Below are 18,377 nucleotides of genomic sequence, written 5' to 3' on the forward strand. Positions count from 1 at the left end.
CCAATCCCTTTCACTTTTCCGGGGTATGTGCTCTTTCCCAACCTTTTGCTCACATCCGATGCCGACTTGGTCTCACCAGGATCGTGTTGTAGTATCCTGGGGTACAGCGGCTTGTGGGGCCCATGTTGCGGGGAAGCTGCAGGGTCCACGAAATACCTAGGTATACCCCAACTCTTAGAACTATACAGCCTCACCAATAGCTGCATTAAATTTTGGAAGATCTGGGGTTACAGACTGTATGAATGGAACAACAGCATCACAGCTCACCATCTAAGTGCTTCAAGGTAGGCTTCCAAGTGGTTGAACATTTTCTCCATCTTCACACAGCAAATAATCACCATGACCTTCCTCGACATTGTTCAGGCAACTTGGCGGTCGTCTTTTGTCATCAAACTTGGGCTTATTGCTACAACACCAATACTTCTTCTCTTAACCATATACTTCATTGTCGTACCCAACGCCATCAAGGTAACACACTCCATGAGATAACCCAGCGCATTCTACTGACTCGGATCGCAGGACACAAGACGTCGACATCTCCCACCAGGTCCCAAGGGCCACCCATTCGTCGGGTCCCTTTTCGAGCTCGCAGACACTGAAGCCGTCCGCGAGAAAGCCATCGCCTGGCGCAAGCAGTACGGCCATGTATTCCACACCAAGATTGGCGGAACAGACTACATCTGGCTCTCCTCACCCCAAGCCGTAAAAGACCTCATGGACAAGAAATCCAACATCTACTCTTCTCGCGCCCCAGCCCCCATGGCTCAAGACGTTTTGTCAGCGGGCCGCCGCCAACTCTTCATGCAATACGGGCCCAGATGGCGTAGTATCCGCAAGCACAGTCATGCGCTCCTGAATCTAACAGCAAGCACGAACTATCAACCGGTGCAAGACTTTGAAAGCAAAGTCCTACTACAACAACTAATGCGCGACCCCGCTGACTTCATGTCCATCAACCGCCGCTACTCTGCCAGCGTAATCATGCAAGTTACCTACGGCTACCGGATACCCAGCTGGGATGACCCGCTCATAAAACGCATCTACGGCGTCATCGACCGTTTTACCGTGAATACCGCACCTGGTGCCTGGGCTATAGATTCCTTTCCCGCGCTAGCCTCACTGCCACAATGGCTTTTCGGTAACTGGCGCACCCATGGGCAAAAGCTGTGCGAACAAGACAGTAAAGTGTACCTCGATCTGTGGAACAAGCTCAAAAAAGACACAGATGCCGGTGTGGCGAAAGATTGCTTCACGAAAACGTTCTATCTAAACGGGCCTGAGAAATCGGGGATTGATGATTTGGCTGCGGCGTACACGTGCGGCGGGCTTATTGAAGCGGGCTCCGAGACTACGGGGTCGACGCTGAACAACTTTGTACTTTGTATGGTGTTATTTCCTGAGGCGCAGAAGAAGGCACAGGAAGAGTTGGATAGGGTCGTTGGGCGAGATAGGTTGCCGACGTGGGAGGATGAGGAGAAGTTGCCGTATGTGAGGAGTGTGATCAAAGAGGTATTGAGGTGGAGGCCCGTGAACAAGTTTGGCATGCCGCATGCGATCAGTGAGGATGATTGGTATGAGGGGTGGTTTATTCCCAAGGGGAGTGTCATTGTGTTGAATTGGTGGTATGTATACCTTCTTTCCCCATTATCCTACCCATTACCATTTGACTGATTCGTGTTATAGGGCTATACACAACGACCCAACACTCTGGTCCAATCCCACGGCTTTCGACCCATCTCGCTATCTAAACCATACCGCATCTGCGGCACACTACATGAACAGTCCCGATCCTCTGGAACGCGATCACTTCACCTATGGCGCGGGGCGGCGTGGATGTCCCGGTGTCCATGTCGCTGAACGCTCACTGTTCATCAACGTATCGCGCGTACTCTGGGGATTCAATCTCAACAAGAAGACAGGGAAAGACGGAGAAGAGGTGGAGGTTAATACGAAGATGGAGCCAGGGTTTATGAGTGTGCCAGAGCCGTTTGAATGCGACATCAGGCCGAGGAGTGAGGCACATGCCAAGATTATGAAGGAGGAGAGCGAGAGGGCAGAAAGGGAAGGGTTGAACTATTAATGTGGGTAGTTTGGTATTCATAGATATGATGACTCAAGACAGTCTAGGTGGCTCGAACTCAACCACGAGTTCAAGAGCATGCTCAGATGCATGATATCGAACTCGTGGTTCAGTTTGAGCCACCGAGACTGTCCCGAGCCAACGAATTGAGTCTACCAAAAAAAATCTGATTGATACAAAACATGTCCTAGTACCCCGCCCTCTTCGGCGGCTCCTTGTACCCCACATCCCAGATCTTATCACTCTCCAAGCCAATCCACCGCTGACTCTCATTCGGATAATCAACCTGTTGTCTAAAGTAGATATTCTCCTGTGATAACTCCACCGCCTGGCCAGTCAAGTTGTCGTCTGCGAGGAAAGCGTCCATGGCCTTGTTCACTGTCGACAAAGGTGTGATGTGCTCTTTCGGCCATCGTGCTGCTACTTCTGGTGGACAGAGATTTGTGGGAATGAAGGCTGGGCAGATTGCGTTGACGGTGATGCCTTCTTTGACGAATACGGGGCCTGAGGCGCGGCATAGACCTATGACACCGTATTTGCTGGCGGTGTATTGGGGGCATTGTGTCATGGCGCTAATGGTCTCGTTAGCCTCTTGAGTCTCTTTACACTAGGGGTTGTAGGGGAAATGACTTACTATAATCCTGCCGCACTGCTTGTAGCAACAAACTTGCCCTTCCCCCCACCTGCCTCTTTACTTCTCCTGACATAATACTTGAACAGCCATAGTCCCTGGATGACGGCTTCAAGATTGACCTCCATAGTCTTCGTATTCAGCTTCTTGACCAAGCCGTCCTCATCCAGCTCCTCCTTGTCCATATCCTCAAAGATGTTCTGTCGGTCATCGATACCTGCATTGGCATGGCAGAAGTCCAGACGGTTGCCACCCCATTCGTATGCGCGTTTGAACAGCTGTGCTTGCGATTTGTATGATGAGACGTCGACTCGATGAAATATGGCGTCAGGTCCAAGGGCACTGGCTACGTGCTCGCCGGACGAGGGATTGAGGTCTGCGACGACAACTTTGAAGCCTTTGCTGTAGAGGTGGGTTGCGACTGCTTCACCGATGCCGGAGCCGGCGCCTGTCACAATGGCTACTGGTTTCGACATGTCGTTTGTTCACTGATTGCTTCAGCGTTTTCAAGGCTTGAGGTTGATAGTGCTTTGCAAGATCAATGCTCGAGTTCCTAAGGAAGAAAATACCATGCGCCGTCAAAGAATAGCGTGGTATGCCTTACTACACCATCGCTCTCGCATGTTTGCCGATCGGAAACATCGTCCCGGCTAAGCTGCGCGGCAAACATCGTCGTCGCTGGGGTTATGGGGCGTGGGGATGTGCTCGAAGACCCCACATACTGCACGTCGGGAGTTGAGGACAGAGCCGAGTTTACCCCGCACTAAACTGCATGGGGCGTGCGGGGGTGAAAGCGCTCGGCGGACACTCGCGAGCGACGTGCATTTTCGTTTTCGGTAAACCGATGCCGAAATGCATTAGAGGATATGAGATGAGCAACAACCACGCAACCTTTGCTGCTGTTGTGACTGACCAAGTAGAGAACTCGGGTGCTCGACACGAATGTGGCCAACCAGACCTTAGAAGCTCTCATTCGCTACTTCCCAGCAACAAACAAATCCCACGCCACACTGACCTCATCGAGATCGACAGCTCCTTCTTGTCTTAATGTCTCCAGCCTGTCAACATCGCCAGAGTCTGGCCCATATATCTTAGTCTGACCCTCCGCCCAAGTACAACCAGCCCGCCCGTACGCAAAAGCCACAAAGTCCTCCGCGATTTTCCTGGCCGTCTTCTTCGCCTGATCAAGTATATGTTCATTAAAGTTCTGAAACAGGAACACTGCATCCATCAAATGCACGCTCTTCCCGTTGAACATGCCGTCCCAAGGATTTGGCTCAGTAAAGAGATACGAGGAAACCCTCCCCTTGAAAGCACGCGCGTAGTACGATGCAGGAAGCCCATACGCGATGTCCGTTCCTAAGTTGATGATGGATGTCATGGCCTCTTCGTCTGGAGTTGAAGGTGCGATACCGTATGCAGATAAGACGGCTTGAGCAACCGATGCCGAGAGGTTGCGGGAGAAGGATGTATGAATTGCGGATGCGATGCCAGGAAGACGCGAACTCAGACCCATGAAATAGAAGACGTTTCCATCATCTGCGCACGAGCCTATCAACAACTCCTCGCACCGAGTGTTGTGCAAGCTCTGGAGCGTGCCATTTGATAAGTTCGCGAATGAGGGCGCTTCGGGAATCATGTCGCCATCCAGGTATGGAGCGAGTGGAATCTTGATTGGTATCTTCTGGACCAGGTCTTCGGGACTCATGGCAAGTAACTTCTGAATACGATCATGCGTGGAAGCGTCTTCGAGTCCCAGGGCTTGCAGAACAGCCTTGTAAGATTTTTCGGCCACAGCGGGCGAGAGTGGTTTGAGCATGAGCGGCGTTCCAGACATGCTGATCCCACGTCTGAACAATGGTTCTTTGCAACTTAGATGATGCAATACGGAGGCTAACTCATATTAGCACACCCCCGATCCACGTTAAAGATAACGACTTGTAATAACTTACCAGCACCGGCACTAACCCCAAACACAGTAACATTTTCTCCATCACCTCCAAAGCCACCGATGAATTTCTTCACCCACTTCAACGCACATCTCTGATCCCTCAGACTGTTGTTTCCTAGATACCCAGCATTTCTCAACTCCTCACTCGTCAGATTCCCCGGTGCACCTAGTCGGTAATTCACAATGACGACAACTATTGGCATGCCAATGTCGGCGCTCATATTGACGAGACGTGCAGGATCCCATTGCGGCCAAGAGTTTGCGCCCATGATGAGGCCGCCGCCGTGAATGAATACCATGACTGGCAGGGCGCTGCCGGTTTCTGTGGGAAGAGACGGGACGGTGATGTTTAGATTGAGACACTCCGAATGGGACATGGTAGTTTCAGGTGCGGCACCGATGGTGCATTGAATCAAGGTGGATTGCTCGAATGAGCAAAGGTCTGGTGCTGGGGCGCGTGGTCTGTTGTTCTTAGCATGCAGTTCTGCGGGATGGAGAACAAGGGGCCAAGTTACCCGTATCGTGTAGCATCCACGATTTGATTACCATACCAAGTGACGAGTTCGGGCGCTGCGAGCCAGTTCCTGACCTCAGCATACTTGATGCCGAGGAACTTTCTTACTCCATCTTCTTCCACGCCCACAAAGGAACCAAAAGTAGTCTCAAGAGTGGTTCGTTCCATATAGTCACTTGGAGTCATTGTAAGAAATACGCTGCTCTTACTTATCCTGCTCTCCATAGGACTGTTCACCTTATATACCTTGCTCCTCCCCCCATATAATCCCTTCACCCTTCCAATTATCCCTCAGCTATCTATGGTAATCTAGCACAACATACACGGCGTACGATCGCACTAACCCACCAGAGACGAAGGAAGCGGGTACTTGAGGCGGGCGTAATCCTCCACCCCCAATTGAGCGGAGCGCGCACGTGACATCGGCCGAACTCTACGGAATCTGTATACTAAAACATTACGCTATGACCTTCGTCACGTGTGTTGTTGGTACTGGTGAGGCTGCTGCCGTGTCCAAGTTGGAAGAAACTTGATTATACCTGGTAATATGCAGAGATGGTGGTATTGATAGCGGACTAAGGATGCGAGATATGTTAGCGTAAACAATGCGCTGTGATGCCTGCATCGAAAAGAATACTTTGGTTTGGGTATTGCTTCCACTGAACTACTCCTTCGAAATACCTCCTATATGTCTTGTCACTATTGTCCACCACCCTACAAACTATGCCTTAACCTCAACGCTCTTAACAAGCTCCCCACCCAACCGCTTGATCTCATGCACAATACCCTCTCTATTCGCTTTAATCTCAACATCATCCTTCTTGCCAGCCACGGGAACACTGTTCCACCCAGGCTTGACCTTCCAACTCCTCTGCGCTGTAACGACTGGGTTCCACAGCCCAACGATCTTGTCTAGTGTCTCCGGGTCCCAGAACCAGAGCACGGCATCGCCGTAGATTTCTAGTAGGTCTTGTGCGAAGAGCTGCGGGAGCGGTGGTGCGGCCGGTGATGAGCTGGTCGTGGACTTCTGGAGGTCGAGGTTCTTGAATTTGGGAGTGGATTTGCTGGATTTGGTTTGCTTGAGCGTGTGTTTCGTGGAGATGGTTATGGTGATGTCGAAGTCGGAGATGCTGGGCGTGAAGAGTGCTTCGGGCGAGAATGTGTTCTGTGCCTTGGCAGCATCTTTGCTGTTGTTGATATGGTTCAGCAGACGGTCTTCGTCCGCTCGAACAGCCTGCGTAGCCGCCTTTGCCAACGCCGTTAAACGTGCAGCAACAACCTTCTCAGGCTTCGCTTTATCTGTCCAGGTTGTGCCCTCTTCGTCAAGATTTGTTGCAGCAAAGAGCACAACGCGGTTCATGGCTGGATCTATGCGACGCCATGCTTCGAAGCGCGTCCGTAACCGGTCGAGATCTTCAGATTTCATACCTTTGGATGTGGTGTCCTCCAAATCTGCGGGGTTTGCGGAGAACGTTGTCGAGAAGTCGACTATCAATGGCACATGTCTCCAGTCCCATCGGCTTATCCAAGACAACGTTCGTAGGAAGCCAGTAGTTGCGGTTGTGGGTACCAGCCATGGGTGCGGCTGCAGGAATGTGCGGATGACGAGAAGCTCAATAAGCTCAGGCGAGAAGTGCGGAGCCAGAAGGTGCGATGCGAACCACTTCTTCATCAACCGTATGGCTGGCGAGAGGGCCAAGAAACGGGTACATAACGTCTGTAGTACCTGCGAATGCATAGGGGACTGAACAAACTCGCGCTTGTACAGTGCCAGAGATGCAGCAGCGGATTCTCTTGATGGTCCATCCAATGACTTATCCTTGATCTGGCGGTCGAACAGCGTAGGTTCACGGTCGTGGTAGATGCGGATACGGAATGTGAAGCCTGCAGCGACGGTAACATCCAGGAACGCTTGGTTCTGAGCTGGTTGTGACGGATTTTCCATGCCCACGCGAGCAACGTAGCCAGATTCAAGCTTCGATAGAAGCTCGGCTAGCCTGAGCAGGAAAGCGATCTTGGTCCGTTGTATGGCGCATAGATCGTCCGGCCAGCGACCAGAACCCTCAAATTGCAATACGACAGAAGCGGGAGCATGGCCTGCAGCTGGGACGTCAATAGACGCATATCGAAGTTGTGGGTCGGCGGCCCTCAAATGGCGAAGGCGAAGTGGGAGTTCTTCCAAATCTCGAATGTCCTTCTCCATAGCACTGAAAGCGTTCATGATGGGCAAGAATGGCGCGGTCCCAGATTGTCCCTGCATGCGGCCAGCAGGGATGAGGTGTCCAAACGAGTCGCTCGAGAACTTGGCTGCTTCCGCCACTTTCTCACCTACGTGTTTGCCAAGAATGTAGAGTACGATCTGTTCGATCACGGAAACAGATGCGTCTTTGACGGCCCAGACAACACTCTCAAGAATGCTGCCATCTTTAAAGCGTCTGAGCTCCGCCTTCTCGCCCCAGAATTTTCGGAAAGCTGCAGCTTCCTGTTTGTTCTCAGCAGAAGGACCGTGGTCGACAGTACGAGTTGCATTGGCGGGATCAGTAGCGAAGTTGACAAGCATGCTTCTGCTTTGCTTATCCTGTGGACGTCGCGAGGATATCGACCACGACTCTTCTTCGGGCATGGTGAATGACAAAGCCGAGATGCGGTCGGTAAGCGCGCGAGTTAGACTATTATGTACTTTCTTGCAAGTCTCGCTGACGCGTTGGTCGTATTCCTCACCGGCGTTTTCGAGTCCAAGCGATGCAAGAGGTATCTCAAGTGTGGCATCGTAACGGTACTTCAACAACTCCGTCTTCAGAATGAATGCCGCATCGAAGTGATCGAACACAGAGTCACTGAGCATGTCTACGGTAGTTTTCGCTTCGGATCGTAGACGCGTGTAGGACCATGGTGTCATCTTGAAAAGGACATTTTGTCCACGAGGGCCGTCAAACACGACAGGGGCGGTCTCTGCCTTCGGGATGGTGATGTTGGTGGCTTGGAAGATGAACGGTTTCTTTGTGAGATCACCTCGGGACAAAAACTGCAACGTCGACTTGAACAGTTGGTAACTGCTGAATCCTGAAGAGACAGATTGTGCACCGGTGCCAGCGTTTGGCTGCAGTAGTATAGCCATGATCGCAGCCCATTCAAAGTTTCCGAAACCTCCTTTGCGAATCTGGCTACCGAAGCCACGCTGCTTCAGCCAAACACGTCCAAGTATGCAAGCGTCCTTGAACGCATCAGCTCTCGAGGCGGTGCCGTGAAGAAGCTTGAGGTAAGCCGTGACGTTGGCATCCGATTGCAGTGTGTTGTTGTAGAATGGCGTTGGAGTGAGCGTCTTGGTGGAGGCTTCGTCGTCGCTACCCTTTGGTCGCACGCAGTTCGAGGTGGGCAGCAGTTTGTTTGACGGGAAGGTTTTCTCCGGTACCGCGACCAGGATGTTGATCTGGCACTTGGAGCTTGAGAAGTCGTCCGCATCGCCGTTTCCGCTCGGTCGTACAACTAGGATAGGCTGAAGCTGGTTGCCGTTCAGGATGTCGAAGGATGATTGAAATTTGTGTTCCTTCGAAGCCTTGATGCCAGCAGCCAGGCACGCCAGATAGTACGAGCGCTTGTAAAAGTACCGGTGATTCAGGTAATCCTTGTCTGTGAACAGACTTCTGGGCATTGTCACAACTAGATCAATTGACATGCCTTCGTCGTGTCGAGTCGCGATTTTGAGTGGGTAGCTGCCGGTCGCGTTGATGCTCGCAGGTCGTTCGTACTGCAGCTTGTAGAGGGCGTCTTTAGGAGGGCGAGGACTGGGGAAGGGGACCGCGACACCGGCTGACTTGAGCGCCTTCTCGGCTTCAGCAATCTACGGTTGATTAGCTTGTACTGACCCCATCCGAATCATTCTTCACATACTGGCAATGGCTCGCGGGCGGGTATCTGCTCGATGATGGTCTTGAGGGTGCGCATCGCGTTCTCTGCGGGAGCTTCCTTCTTGCCGTACTTCAGCTTGACCTGGTCGAGCAGCTCATCGAGCTGAAGCTTGAACATGTTCGACTTGAAGGATTCCGCAGTGTATACGCCGTCCTGCAGGCTCGGCGCAGGTCTCTTGGGCGGCTTGGACGCGCTCGTCGCTTTGCCGGCAGTCGTCTGCTTCCTGCTCTCATGGACGTCCTCTTCTTCCTCAAAGTCGTTTCCTTCCTCCCCGCTCATATCCTCGTCATCGTCGTCTTGGAGCTCTTCTGCGCTGTCCATCTCGGCATCGCTGTGATCGAGCGCATCCTCGGCATCGCTGCCGTCCAGCGCGACTCCACCGTTGTCGCCGTCGAAATGGGCGAAACTTCCTTCACTGCCGTCCTCCGAGTCGCTGTGCTCGAGCTTTCTCCGTTTTGTCGCGGGAGGTGCCATGGTCGTGGTTCGTGAGGTGTGAGCGCATGCGACGCGAAATTTCTCTGGGACTTTTGGGAGCGGACGCTTATCGATAAGCAGGGATTAGTTATGGCGCGTTTACATCACACCCACCCCTCTTTGACAGCTACACGAGCTCGTAACCTGGGCGCGCTTGCCACATGTACACCGGTGTACTTGCTATGCATGCATCATGAGCTCTTGACACACATAATCGCGTTAGTCTCAAGCTTGTCCTGGTCTTTGATTTATATGAGCATATCTCTATCTAACTAAATCATCTCCATTCGTCTTGCTCCCCTAGTACTACTTTTCACGGTGCCTCTTTCCGCTAAGTTCAACCGCGTACGCGGACCTTCCCTCTTCTTCAAGCCCCCATCTGTAACTGCACAGAGTAAAGCTTTCAGCATGGCTTGGCGAAGCTCTGGGGCGACTAACGAAGCTCTGATTACCAACCTTGTAAAGAACAAGCTGATCCGGTCTGACCGTGTTAAAGATGCCATGTTACGGGTAGGGCTGCGAGTGTTTGATGAGCCAACATGTTCAAGTATGATAACACTCGCTAGGTTGATCGCGCGCACTTTGCCCCAGCCAAACCGTACGATGACTCTCCTCAACCCATAGGGCACAAGGCCACTATCTCCGCACCACACATGCATGCTTCAGCGTGCGAGTCACTCCTCGACTACCTCCAACCCGGAGCCAAAGTCCTGGATGTTGGTTCTGGCTCGGGCTACCTCACAGCTGTGCTCGCGAACCTCGTTGCGCCCAATGGGACGGTCATTGGCATCGATCACATCCAGCCGTTGAACGACATGGCGAACGCGAATATGGGCAAGTCGGAAGAGGGGCGGAAGATGCTGGAATCGGGCCAGATCAAGTTTGTGACTGGTGACGGGCGAGAAGGATGGGCCGAGGGCGCGCCGTACGACGCTATTCATGTAGGGGCAGCAGCAGCTGTGCACCACGAGGCGTTGACCGATCAGCTGAAAGCTCCGGGCCGGCTGTTCGTTCCGGTCGCGGAAGGCGGGACGCAGCATATCTATGTCATCGACAAGAACAAGGACGGAAGTCTCGAGCGGCAAAAGTTGTATGGTGTGCAATACGTGCCGCTGACGGATGCGCCCGTGTAGGTGGAGATGGAATTCGAATGGTAGCGTAGTCTCTATAGCCGTCTTGTACCACTACTGTCCTACCAGCCCCTCGAACAACTCATCCCGTCTCCTCCGTAATTCGTCAAGCCTAACCTCCAGTTTACCCACCTCTTTCCTGGCCGCCTCTTTGTCCGCAGGCAGGCCACCAAATTCTCCGACCTGCTTCTCCAGGCCTTCTACTCGTTCTCGCAGCTCATCGAGAGCCTTCTGCTGCTCCAACATGTCGGTTATAGCCTCGGCAGATCCAACGTTCTTGGACCCCGGCGTCATGTTGCGCGATTGCGACGACTGGAGGGACGAGAGCTTGTCTTCGTGTTCGCGGATCTTGTTGCGTAGGTGCTTAACCTGACGCGTTTGCTCCGTCGTCTGGCGCTGGAGATTGGACGGCGTTGCGAAGGCGGGATTCGTTTGGAGCTCGTGGAGCTGGGTTCGAAGGAGAGCTTGCTGCTTGTCTAGGTAACTTTGCAGTGTGTGGATGTGCTGCAGCTGGTTCGTGAGGTTCTGCGAGGCGGTCGTGTGCTGTATGAGAGCATGCGCGATGCTCTCGGGGTTGGCGGTCGGTAGGTTGAGAGCCACAGCTGTGGATGCGAGTGCATTGAGCGCTTGCTCGCCTTCGGGGGTAAGGCTCGCTTGCAGCCTGGACAGGATGCGTTCGTCGACTTCATTCCTGGGGACCTACCGTCGTGAGCCGGGTGCTCGGTGCGCGGCAGCTGATGCGGACCTGCAGTTCTCATACCTCGTCCAGCTCCTTCAATGCCTCCCTCTCCAGGCGCTCCATGACGGTCCTCTCCTCGTTGGCGCGCTCATTTGCCATGGACAGCTCGCGGAGGACCTTGAGCGTCTCCTCGTTGCGCTCGAACGTCGGCACCGTGCGCCCGGCATACTTGTACGACAGCCATGAGTCGATGTGCGCCCAGTCCTGGGCTTGTGCGCGCTGCTGACGCGCTTTGGAGGGCGAGAAGAGGTCGGAAGGGGTGAGGTTGTCCATGGTCGTGCTCGCGGTGCTCAGGTGTCTGGCTATCGAGAGCTAGGCTGAACCCTTACAGAAGAAAGCAACGCCAAAGTGGGGCCAGTGCGAGCGTGAACGGGCTCAGCTGCCCCAGTCGAGGGTGCATATGTGGATGCGCTGACGTTCCGGACTGCCACTGCGACGCGGAGGCAGTGATGCTGCATTATCGATAACCTTAAATTTCCTACCCAAGTGCCGAAGTCGGAGCTAATCGGCTTTTGGAATAAGCCATGGTGCAATTGGAGTCATTGCGCCATTACATCTCATTTACCTGCCCCGTTACTGGTGTCTTCGCTATTCTCTAGTCTTGCCTTACCACCCTTTTCTCGGTCGTGCTTGCAACATGTCGCCAATGGTCCTGGAGAACGATGTAGAAGTCGGAGAGAGTCTGCCGCCGGCAACTGAGCACGTGCGTCCAACTTCACTCCTGACTACCATATCATAGGCTGATAAGAGGCAGGCCGTTAGTGTGTCACTGCCGACATGGCGGGCAAACGTTGGATATGAAGAGGGTGAAGAATGGGTCATCAGCAAAATGAAGACTGGCTATCCTAGGTACTGTGTGGCGAGGCAGATGGCAAACGTATGCTAACCACGACAAGATTCTTCATACACAAGATCATACAAGCCTTTGCGGCTGCAATTGTCGACAAGCATGGCAAAGAGGGAGAGAGTGCAATGCTGTTCCCCACAAACGCAACTGCATCGAGGTGTCAAGAATTCTTCCTACGACAAGCACCAGACCTGGATGCGTCGCAAGTTCGGATTTTGGATTTCGTACCGGCAGCTGAAAGAGCTCGCTCTGACGAATTGCAAATTATTTCACCGAGAGTATCAGCCGTCCTCTTCCCAAAAGATCGCTTCAGCATCGCAAAGACATTTTGGCAGCACTCCGGAGATGGTGTCTCAAGTCGTAGAGCAGAGTACTGCTCTCAGCTCTTCAAGGAGGGCGTTTTGGTAGAGGCTTCCACTGTCAACCAGCCAGCAAGAGTGTGCAAAGGACCCAGACGGTATCAGAAGCAGACGTCGATTGACCTGGGCGCTTCGGACACATCCACCAACGGCAACGGAGAAGTGCAAGATCCTTCGCAGTTCGTCGAAGAAAGATTCGGACGCAACTTGGATCTCTCAAAAACCAAGAATGCAAAGTTGGCCATTCGAAGGCGCATTGCAGGTTCATTAACCGCAGACGTCAGCTTGGCAGAAGCAATGACCCTGGATCATGACGCGGCAAGGAAGAGGCCTGTAGCAGGCTTCTCCGAAGATGACGTCTATCTGTATCCCACTGGAATGAGCTCCATTTTCAACTCTCACCGGAATCTACTCAGAGCAAAGGGCTCAAAGAGGGCTATCGTCTATGGGTGAGCTCCCCAGTCTCCGCGCCTGTACCACTCTAACAGCTTCAGCTTCCCATACATCGACACCTTGAAAATCACCGAGAAGTTCGGTCCTGGTTCACAGTTCTACGGCTTCGGTTCATCGGAAGAGCTAGACGACCTCGAGCAACGATTAGAAGGTGGCGAGAGATTCGTCGCCCTCTTCACCGAGTTCCCCGGAAACCCGTTACTCAGATCCCCGGACCTAGAGCGCATACGTAAACTAGCCGACAAGTACGACTTCTGCGTAGTCGTAGATGAGACGATTGGCAACTTCATCAACGTCAATGTTCTACAGTATGCGGACGTTGTCGTCAGCAGTCTGACTAAGGTATTCAGCGGAGACAGCAATGTCATGGGTGGAGGGTAAGCACCAACCCTGACCATTATCGAAAGACACTTACTAAGACAAAACTCACAGACTTGTGCTCAACCCTAAAGCAAAGAACTACGCCCTCCTCAAGCGCACATGGGAAGAAGACTACGAAGACAACCACTGGGCTGAAGACAGCATCTTCCTCGAGCGCAACAGCCGTGACTTTGTCTCGAGGATCGATCGTATCGGCACCAACGCCGAAGCCATCTGCGACGTACTCAGCGCACATCCCCGAGGGACGTACCTTTTCCACACCTGATCTCTCTCATCCAGCACCCAACTAACACCACCTGCAGTGAAACAAGTAAACTACCCCAAAACCTCACCAACGCGTCCCTTCTACGAGAAATGCCGCAACCCCTCCGGTGGCTACGGCGGCCTCCTCTCCGCCACCTTCTACACAAAAGCCGACGCAATCGCCTTCTTCGATAACCTCGATACCGTCAAGGGACCCAGTCTAGGTACAAACTTTACGCTCAGCTCGCCGTATGTGATCTTGGCGCATTATGGCGAGTTGGACTGGTGTGCGAAATGGGGCGTGGAAGCGGATTTGATTCGATTTAGTGTTGGGTTGGAGGAGACGAGCAAGTTGGTCGAGACGTTCAAGAGGGCGCTGGATGCGATTCCTGCTGCAGAGTAGTATTTGCGTTTGGAAGCCGGTAAAATTGTGCGAGTAACAATGCGAATCGATATGACATGGCATATTCTGCATTTCGAGGCATTGGCTGCATTCGTGGTCTTGACCTTCTTACCTCGGCGGTTCCTTCCAGTCTGGGCAGTAACATGCGGTTCTCTCCTTATTTCGCTTCTTCTGGCAGCGACGAACATGAAACGCGAGGTCGTTCCTTCCGCCTTACATCTCCTTTACAGATCCGCGAGCGACGAAGCAGCAGCATTCGCTGCTCACGAGGGATGGTCCTGTATAATGAGAGCATCATTCACTTCTTGATCAGCTAGTGGATATTATGTGTCATCACCAGTGTGGGCTACGCGTTGACATGACATAGCTGGTGGTAAGATCAACGCATCTGCCGCTGTGTTTGATTTTCGCATTGATGTGTTCGATCTGCGCGGATGATTCCGTGCACTCCAGATCTCGACTGATGGCCAGTTATTATGACATTGTCCAAGCATCGATCGACAATCGCAGTGTTGGTATGCAGATTCTGTCTTGTTGGATCGTCATACTGCGCTACTCCACAGTAAAATCCGATGAGAGATATCGGCTGAGGCATTGAGTTTCGTGGATTTTGATGTCAATGTACATTTTTCGTGTGAGCGATCAGTCGTTGAAGTGTCGTCATGATGCCACGGGAGTCTGATTTTGATCATTCCAGATGAATTCAAAGTGTCCGACAAGAATGTTCGATAGTTGTCATCAAGGCAGAGACACGTCATGATGGGCTGATGACAAAGGATTGGATGTACGATATCGCGGTCATCTCTGCCGTTGATGGAGAGCGCAGTTGCAACGAGTCAGCAGTAAATTCGCGTATTCTCGATGGAAACCAGGTTAGGAGTAGCCCCTCCCACCCCATCTGTGACGTTGCAATATTGATCGCCACAAACATTTCCCATAACACTTACGCCTGCGTAGGCGTGTTCTACGGCACACACTTGTTCATCCTTAGGGCCCTCATGTAACCGAAGTATCGTCACCCTTGACTTCCTCCCGTATGGGTACCTGCGGGCCCGGCGCTCATGTCGCAAACACTGGTCGTTGTAGTCCACGTGCATTCATTGGTTCGCAAAACCTGCCTGAGCTTTTGCTCGACGGTAAGGCAAACCGTGTACCTATCTGAGGCTCTGGGGGTCTGGGGCGGATGGGCGCTTCCGACAACCCGAAGTGAAGCGCAGTGCGGTGGGCCTAAGAGGGCTGTGATTTGACGTACTCATTTGCGACAGCGAGTTCTGATATAGACTAATTTTGGGAATTGGATGAAGTTTCTGGAGCATAGTTGTTCGTCGCTAAGATCATGTCGAAGCATGATGAAAGTGACAAGTCACACATCTGTGTGGGTGCCTATACAACTGTTGTGTTAACGGTTCATCAACACAGCCGCCTTGTGTTGCTGCTACTAGTTGTTGCAAGTGCGTAGACTGTTCTATCCCAGCAACTCAAGAGTGCAGGCGGGTCCCCCCCGCTTGTAGACGTATGGGTGAACAAGTTACTTGTCACTGGCGCTGCGAACCTGCCCGGAATCCACATCGCTTAAAGACGCCCCATGGGTCGCTATAGAATCCATGGCAGAGAAGCTATGATCTCCAAAGTTGAACATAGTGCGACTTATTAGGTGTAGGAGGTATCGTATGAGGAATGTGACAACTGTGATTGTAGTGCGATAACGGTAGTGCGGAGACTACAGCCCCTGCGCCCGGCCAGGGCGATCCTAGATCATCCTGGTTTCGCATGAACATCCAAGATTCGCTCCGTGCCATGGCAGGTGCATCGTACCATCTGATCATTAGGCGTGCCAGCGGCTAGAAGTTGTATGTCGATATAGTTGCATCCAGGGCTGAGCCTCAAGTGGCGGGGCGTTAGGACTCAGGTCGCCGTCATGTGGTCGCCGTAGTGTTAACGCCGAACAACAACGAAGATGTCGGCGAGTAGGGTGCGGCTCAGCAACGTCTTCGTTCCATAAGCGGCTATCTCGTGTATTGAGGCCAATGTTCTCAGTGGTACGAGCGCTCAAATGAGGTGATGGGCCTGCATGGATGCCAGAGCTAGGATGAAGCCGAACAGTTCCAAGGTCGCTGCCGGCGCCGGCAGGCATCTTTTGCGCGGTCGCGGATGGACGAAGTCGGCTTAAGTCGACCCCGACGCAGTGGATCCACGCACAATTGACCCGCTTCGAAGTCGAGAACGGACGGGATCTGATTTGTGCTTTTAATGAGAGGCTGTTCAGGAGGGAAGCGTAGAGTCGCAATTGGAGAGGCGACGCATGGCTGCGACCAATCAATGAAACCTTGGCACTCGTAGTAGCGGCTACGACTTCCTTCAGAGAGTAGCTGTGCTCGCATTCATTGCTTTGGCCGCAGTTCTGAGGAGCCGAACTCCAGTCTCCACAACTACATCAAGAGTCGAGCTGTTCGTACGGTGGGCCCGCGATGGATGTCTACCGTGAACGGCGGCACTGCGTGCCCCTCCGAAACGCGCGGACACCTCAGCATCCCACCTTGGCTTCAGTCACACTCCTTCGAAGTCGCGTACAGAAAGCCACACAACTTCTTCTCGAGCTTCGAGATGGATTCCAGAAGCTCCGACACCGTAGGCGTGCCGCCTAATTCTCGTCGTTCACATTAACGGCAGCGCTTCCGAAAGACAACGGGCCGCTTAGGCAGTGCCCAGCACGTGCTCGGGCAACACTGCAGCGAGCCAAAATTAGAACCGCTCGATGAGCTGTGCACCGGCAGAGCATGACACGCGATTTGGGTTCATGAACAGCATACTCTCGTGGCTCTCGTGGCAGTGCCAGTAATATTCGAGATGAAGCTGGGCTTACGCCACTCCTCTTTCGACTGCATGTTACCCGACAACACCCACATTCTGTCTATCGTGCGTTATTGCGACCCACCCGCGGCTAACGTAGAGGGATCTGACAGGTCATTCCTTATACCAGACTCAACGCGGCATGGCTCCTCGTCACAGGCGCGGGATCGTGAGCGCCACCAACCCTCTGCTTGGTGAATGAGGCATCCATCCACGCCAGTATTCGTGGCTTCGCCAACACTACTTGCGGCGATGGCATCACTCGCTAATTGACAGGGGCTGGCTTTCGGACAAGTAGTGGGGGTTATGGCGAAGACATCGTCGGCAGACTAACAGGCATACCTGCTTTCATCCATCCTAGACAGAGTCGCGCAATTCTCGCTGGTGCGTGGGTACCCCGGCCCAGACCTGCCAGGCACCCATCGCGGGTGCACGTCCTGTGGCTAGTCAACGGTCGGAGGGCTTGGGTTCGATACCAGGATACGGATCCTTCGAGGCTCCAACCAGTCCGCAGCCGCAAAGCCGGCTCTGTTGCTGTTGGATCATGAAGCTCAGATGCTCTGTTCCTGTGCGTCCAGTTTCCCCCATGTAGGGCGCAGACCATCAAATGTCAAGGTTTGATACGTGATTCTGCCTCGCAGTCAAGTTGCCATAAGGCTGGTATAATTCCTCCCGACGGGCCGTACTCAGGAACGCAAACGTACGTCAACCCCACTGGTACCTTCCGCATCAAATGTTGCCTTTCCATTATTGAACATGACCGATCGGTCTCCCAAACCACATCAACCCAAGACGACGACCATCTCACGAAGACTTAGGGACCGTGCCGACCAGAACCTATCTGTTCAGCCACCAGAAATTCCACAAATAAGAGGAGCTCGCTCCCACCGTGCCGCAAACTTGCAAACGCCCCGCCACAATCCCATTGATTATCAGACGCCCGGGTCGCACCCACTTTCGCTAGCCTGGAATACTTCACACGTTCTCGAAGACATTCCACCTGACAGCTCCTTCCATTTATTGACCTCTCATCGAGATAGGTCTCCCGACTCGTCTCTTGCGCAAACAACATATTCTGCACACCACGAGCCACTCCAAGACTCCAACCCAGGACTTGCGCATAGCGTTAGCCCACAGTCGCTGCGCACTCCGCACAGCCAGCCCAGCCGAGCGCTGACCTTCTTCCCATCGCCATTAACGTCTGTTTCTGGTAACCACGACCTCGAGCTACAACTGCCGGTTGACGTCGGACAGTCGGACGATTCGTTCTTGGAACTGCAAGATATGAGGTATATCACTCTATCAGCCCTCAAGAATTGAGCCTGTTCTAATATCGACAGCACCTTGGGCTTCATGATGCCATCTTCGCAGTACGGAATGGGCCACTACGGCTCTCCACAGACGTCTTACTCG

General features: G+C 53.0%; 7 protein-coding genes across 7 annotated transcripts; 3 read left to right on the forward strand and 4 right to left on the reverse strand.

Moving 5' to 3' along the window:
* Positions 1-339: 339 nt before the first annotated feature.
* J4E86_003001 (uncharacterized protein) lies at positions 340-2,080 on the forward strand (the record flags this gene model as incomplete). Its single annotated transcript, XM_051443557.1, has 3 exons — positions 340-468; positions 520-1,622; positions 1,684-2,080. 3 exons carry the CDS (start codon positions 340-342, stop codon positions 2,078-2,080), a joined length of 1,629 nt encoding a protein of 542 aa, XP_051305052.1.
* Positions 2,081-2,267: 187 nt separating this feature from the next.
* On the reverse strand, positions 2,268-3,187 carry J4E86_003002 (uncharacterized protein; the record flags this gene model as incomplete). Its single annotated transcript, XM_051443558.1, has 2 exons — positions 2,268-2,652; positions 2,715-3,187. The coding sequence occupies 2 exons, from the start codon at positions 3,185-3,187 to the stop codon at positions 2,268-2,270; spliced, it is 858 nt and encodes a 285-aa protein (XP_051305053.1).
* A 500-nt stretch (positions 3,188-3,687) lies between these two features.
* On the reverse strand, positions 3,688-5,039 carry J4E86_003003 (uncharacterized protein; the record flags this gene model as incomplete). Its single annotated transcript, XM_051443559.1, has 2 exons — positions 3,688-4,574; positions 4,664-5,039. The coding sequence occupies 2 exons, from the start codon at positions 5,037-5,039 to the stop codon at positions 3,688-3,690; spliced, it is 1,263 nt and encodes a 420-aa protein (XP_051305054.1).
* Positions 5,040-5,897: 858 nt separating this feature from the next.
* Positions 5,898-9,559, reverse strand: J4E86_003004 (uncharacterized protein; the record flags this gene model as incomplete). The annotated part of the gene is made up of 2 exons (XM_051443560.1): positions 5,898-9,017; positions 9,068-9,559. 2 exons carry the CDS (start codon positions 9,557-9,559, stop codon positions 5,898-5,900), a joined length of 3,612 nt encoding a protein of 1,203 aa, XP_051305055.1.
* Positions 9,560-9,967: 408 nt separating this feature from the next.
* On the forward strand, positions 9,968-10,692 carry J4E86_003005 (uncharacterized protein; the record flags this gene model as incomplete). Its single annotated transcript, XM_051443561.1, has 2 exons — positions 9,968-10,069; positions 10,126-10,692. 2 exons carry the CDS (start codon positions 9,968-9,970, stop codon positions 10,690-10,692), a joined length of 669 nt encoding a protein of 222 aa, XP_051305056.1.
* A 51-nt stretch (positions 10,693-10,743) lies between these two features.
* Positions 10,744-11,701, reverse strand: J4E86_003006 (uncharacterized protein; the record flags this gene model as incomplete). Its single annotated transcript, XM_051443562.1, has 2 exons — positions 10,744-11,388; positions 11,450-11,701. 2 exons carry the CDS (start codon positions 11,699-11,701, stop codon positions 10,744-10,746), a joined length of 897 nt encoding a protein of 298 aa, XP_051305057.1.
* Positions 11,702-12,065: 364 nt separating this feature from the next.
* Positions 12,066-14,114, forward strand: J4E86_003007 (uncharacterized protein; the record flags this gene model as incomplete). The annotated part of the gene is made up of 6 exons (XM_051443563.1): positions 12,066-12,131; positions 12,183-12,277; positions 12,325-13,083; positions 13,129-13,464; positions 13,520-13,714; positions 13,748-14,114. 6 exons carry the CDS (start codon positions 12,066-12,068, stop codon positions 14,112-14,114), a joined length of 1,818 nt encoding a protein of 605 aa, XP_051305058.1.
* Between the last annotated feature and the right edge of the window lie 4,263 nt (positions 14,115-18,377).

Source organism: Alternaria arbusti (genome assembly GCF_024043155.1).
Source record: "Alternaria arbusti strain BMP 1465 chromosome Unknown scaffold_3, whole genome shotgun sequence".
NCBI lineage: Eukaryota > Fungi > Ascomycota > Dothideomycetes > Pleosporales > Pleosporaceae > Alternaria > Alternaria arbusti.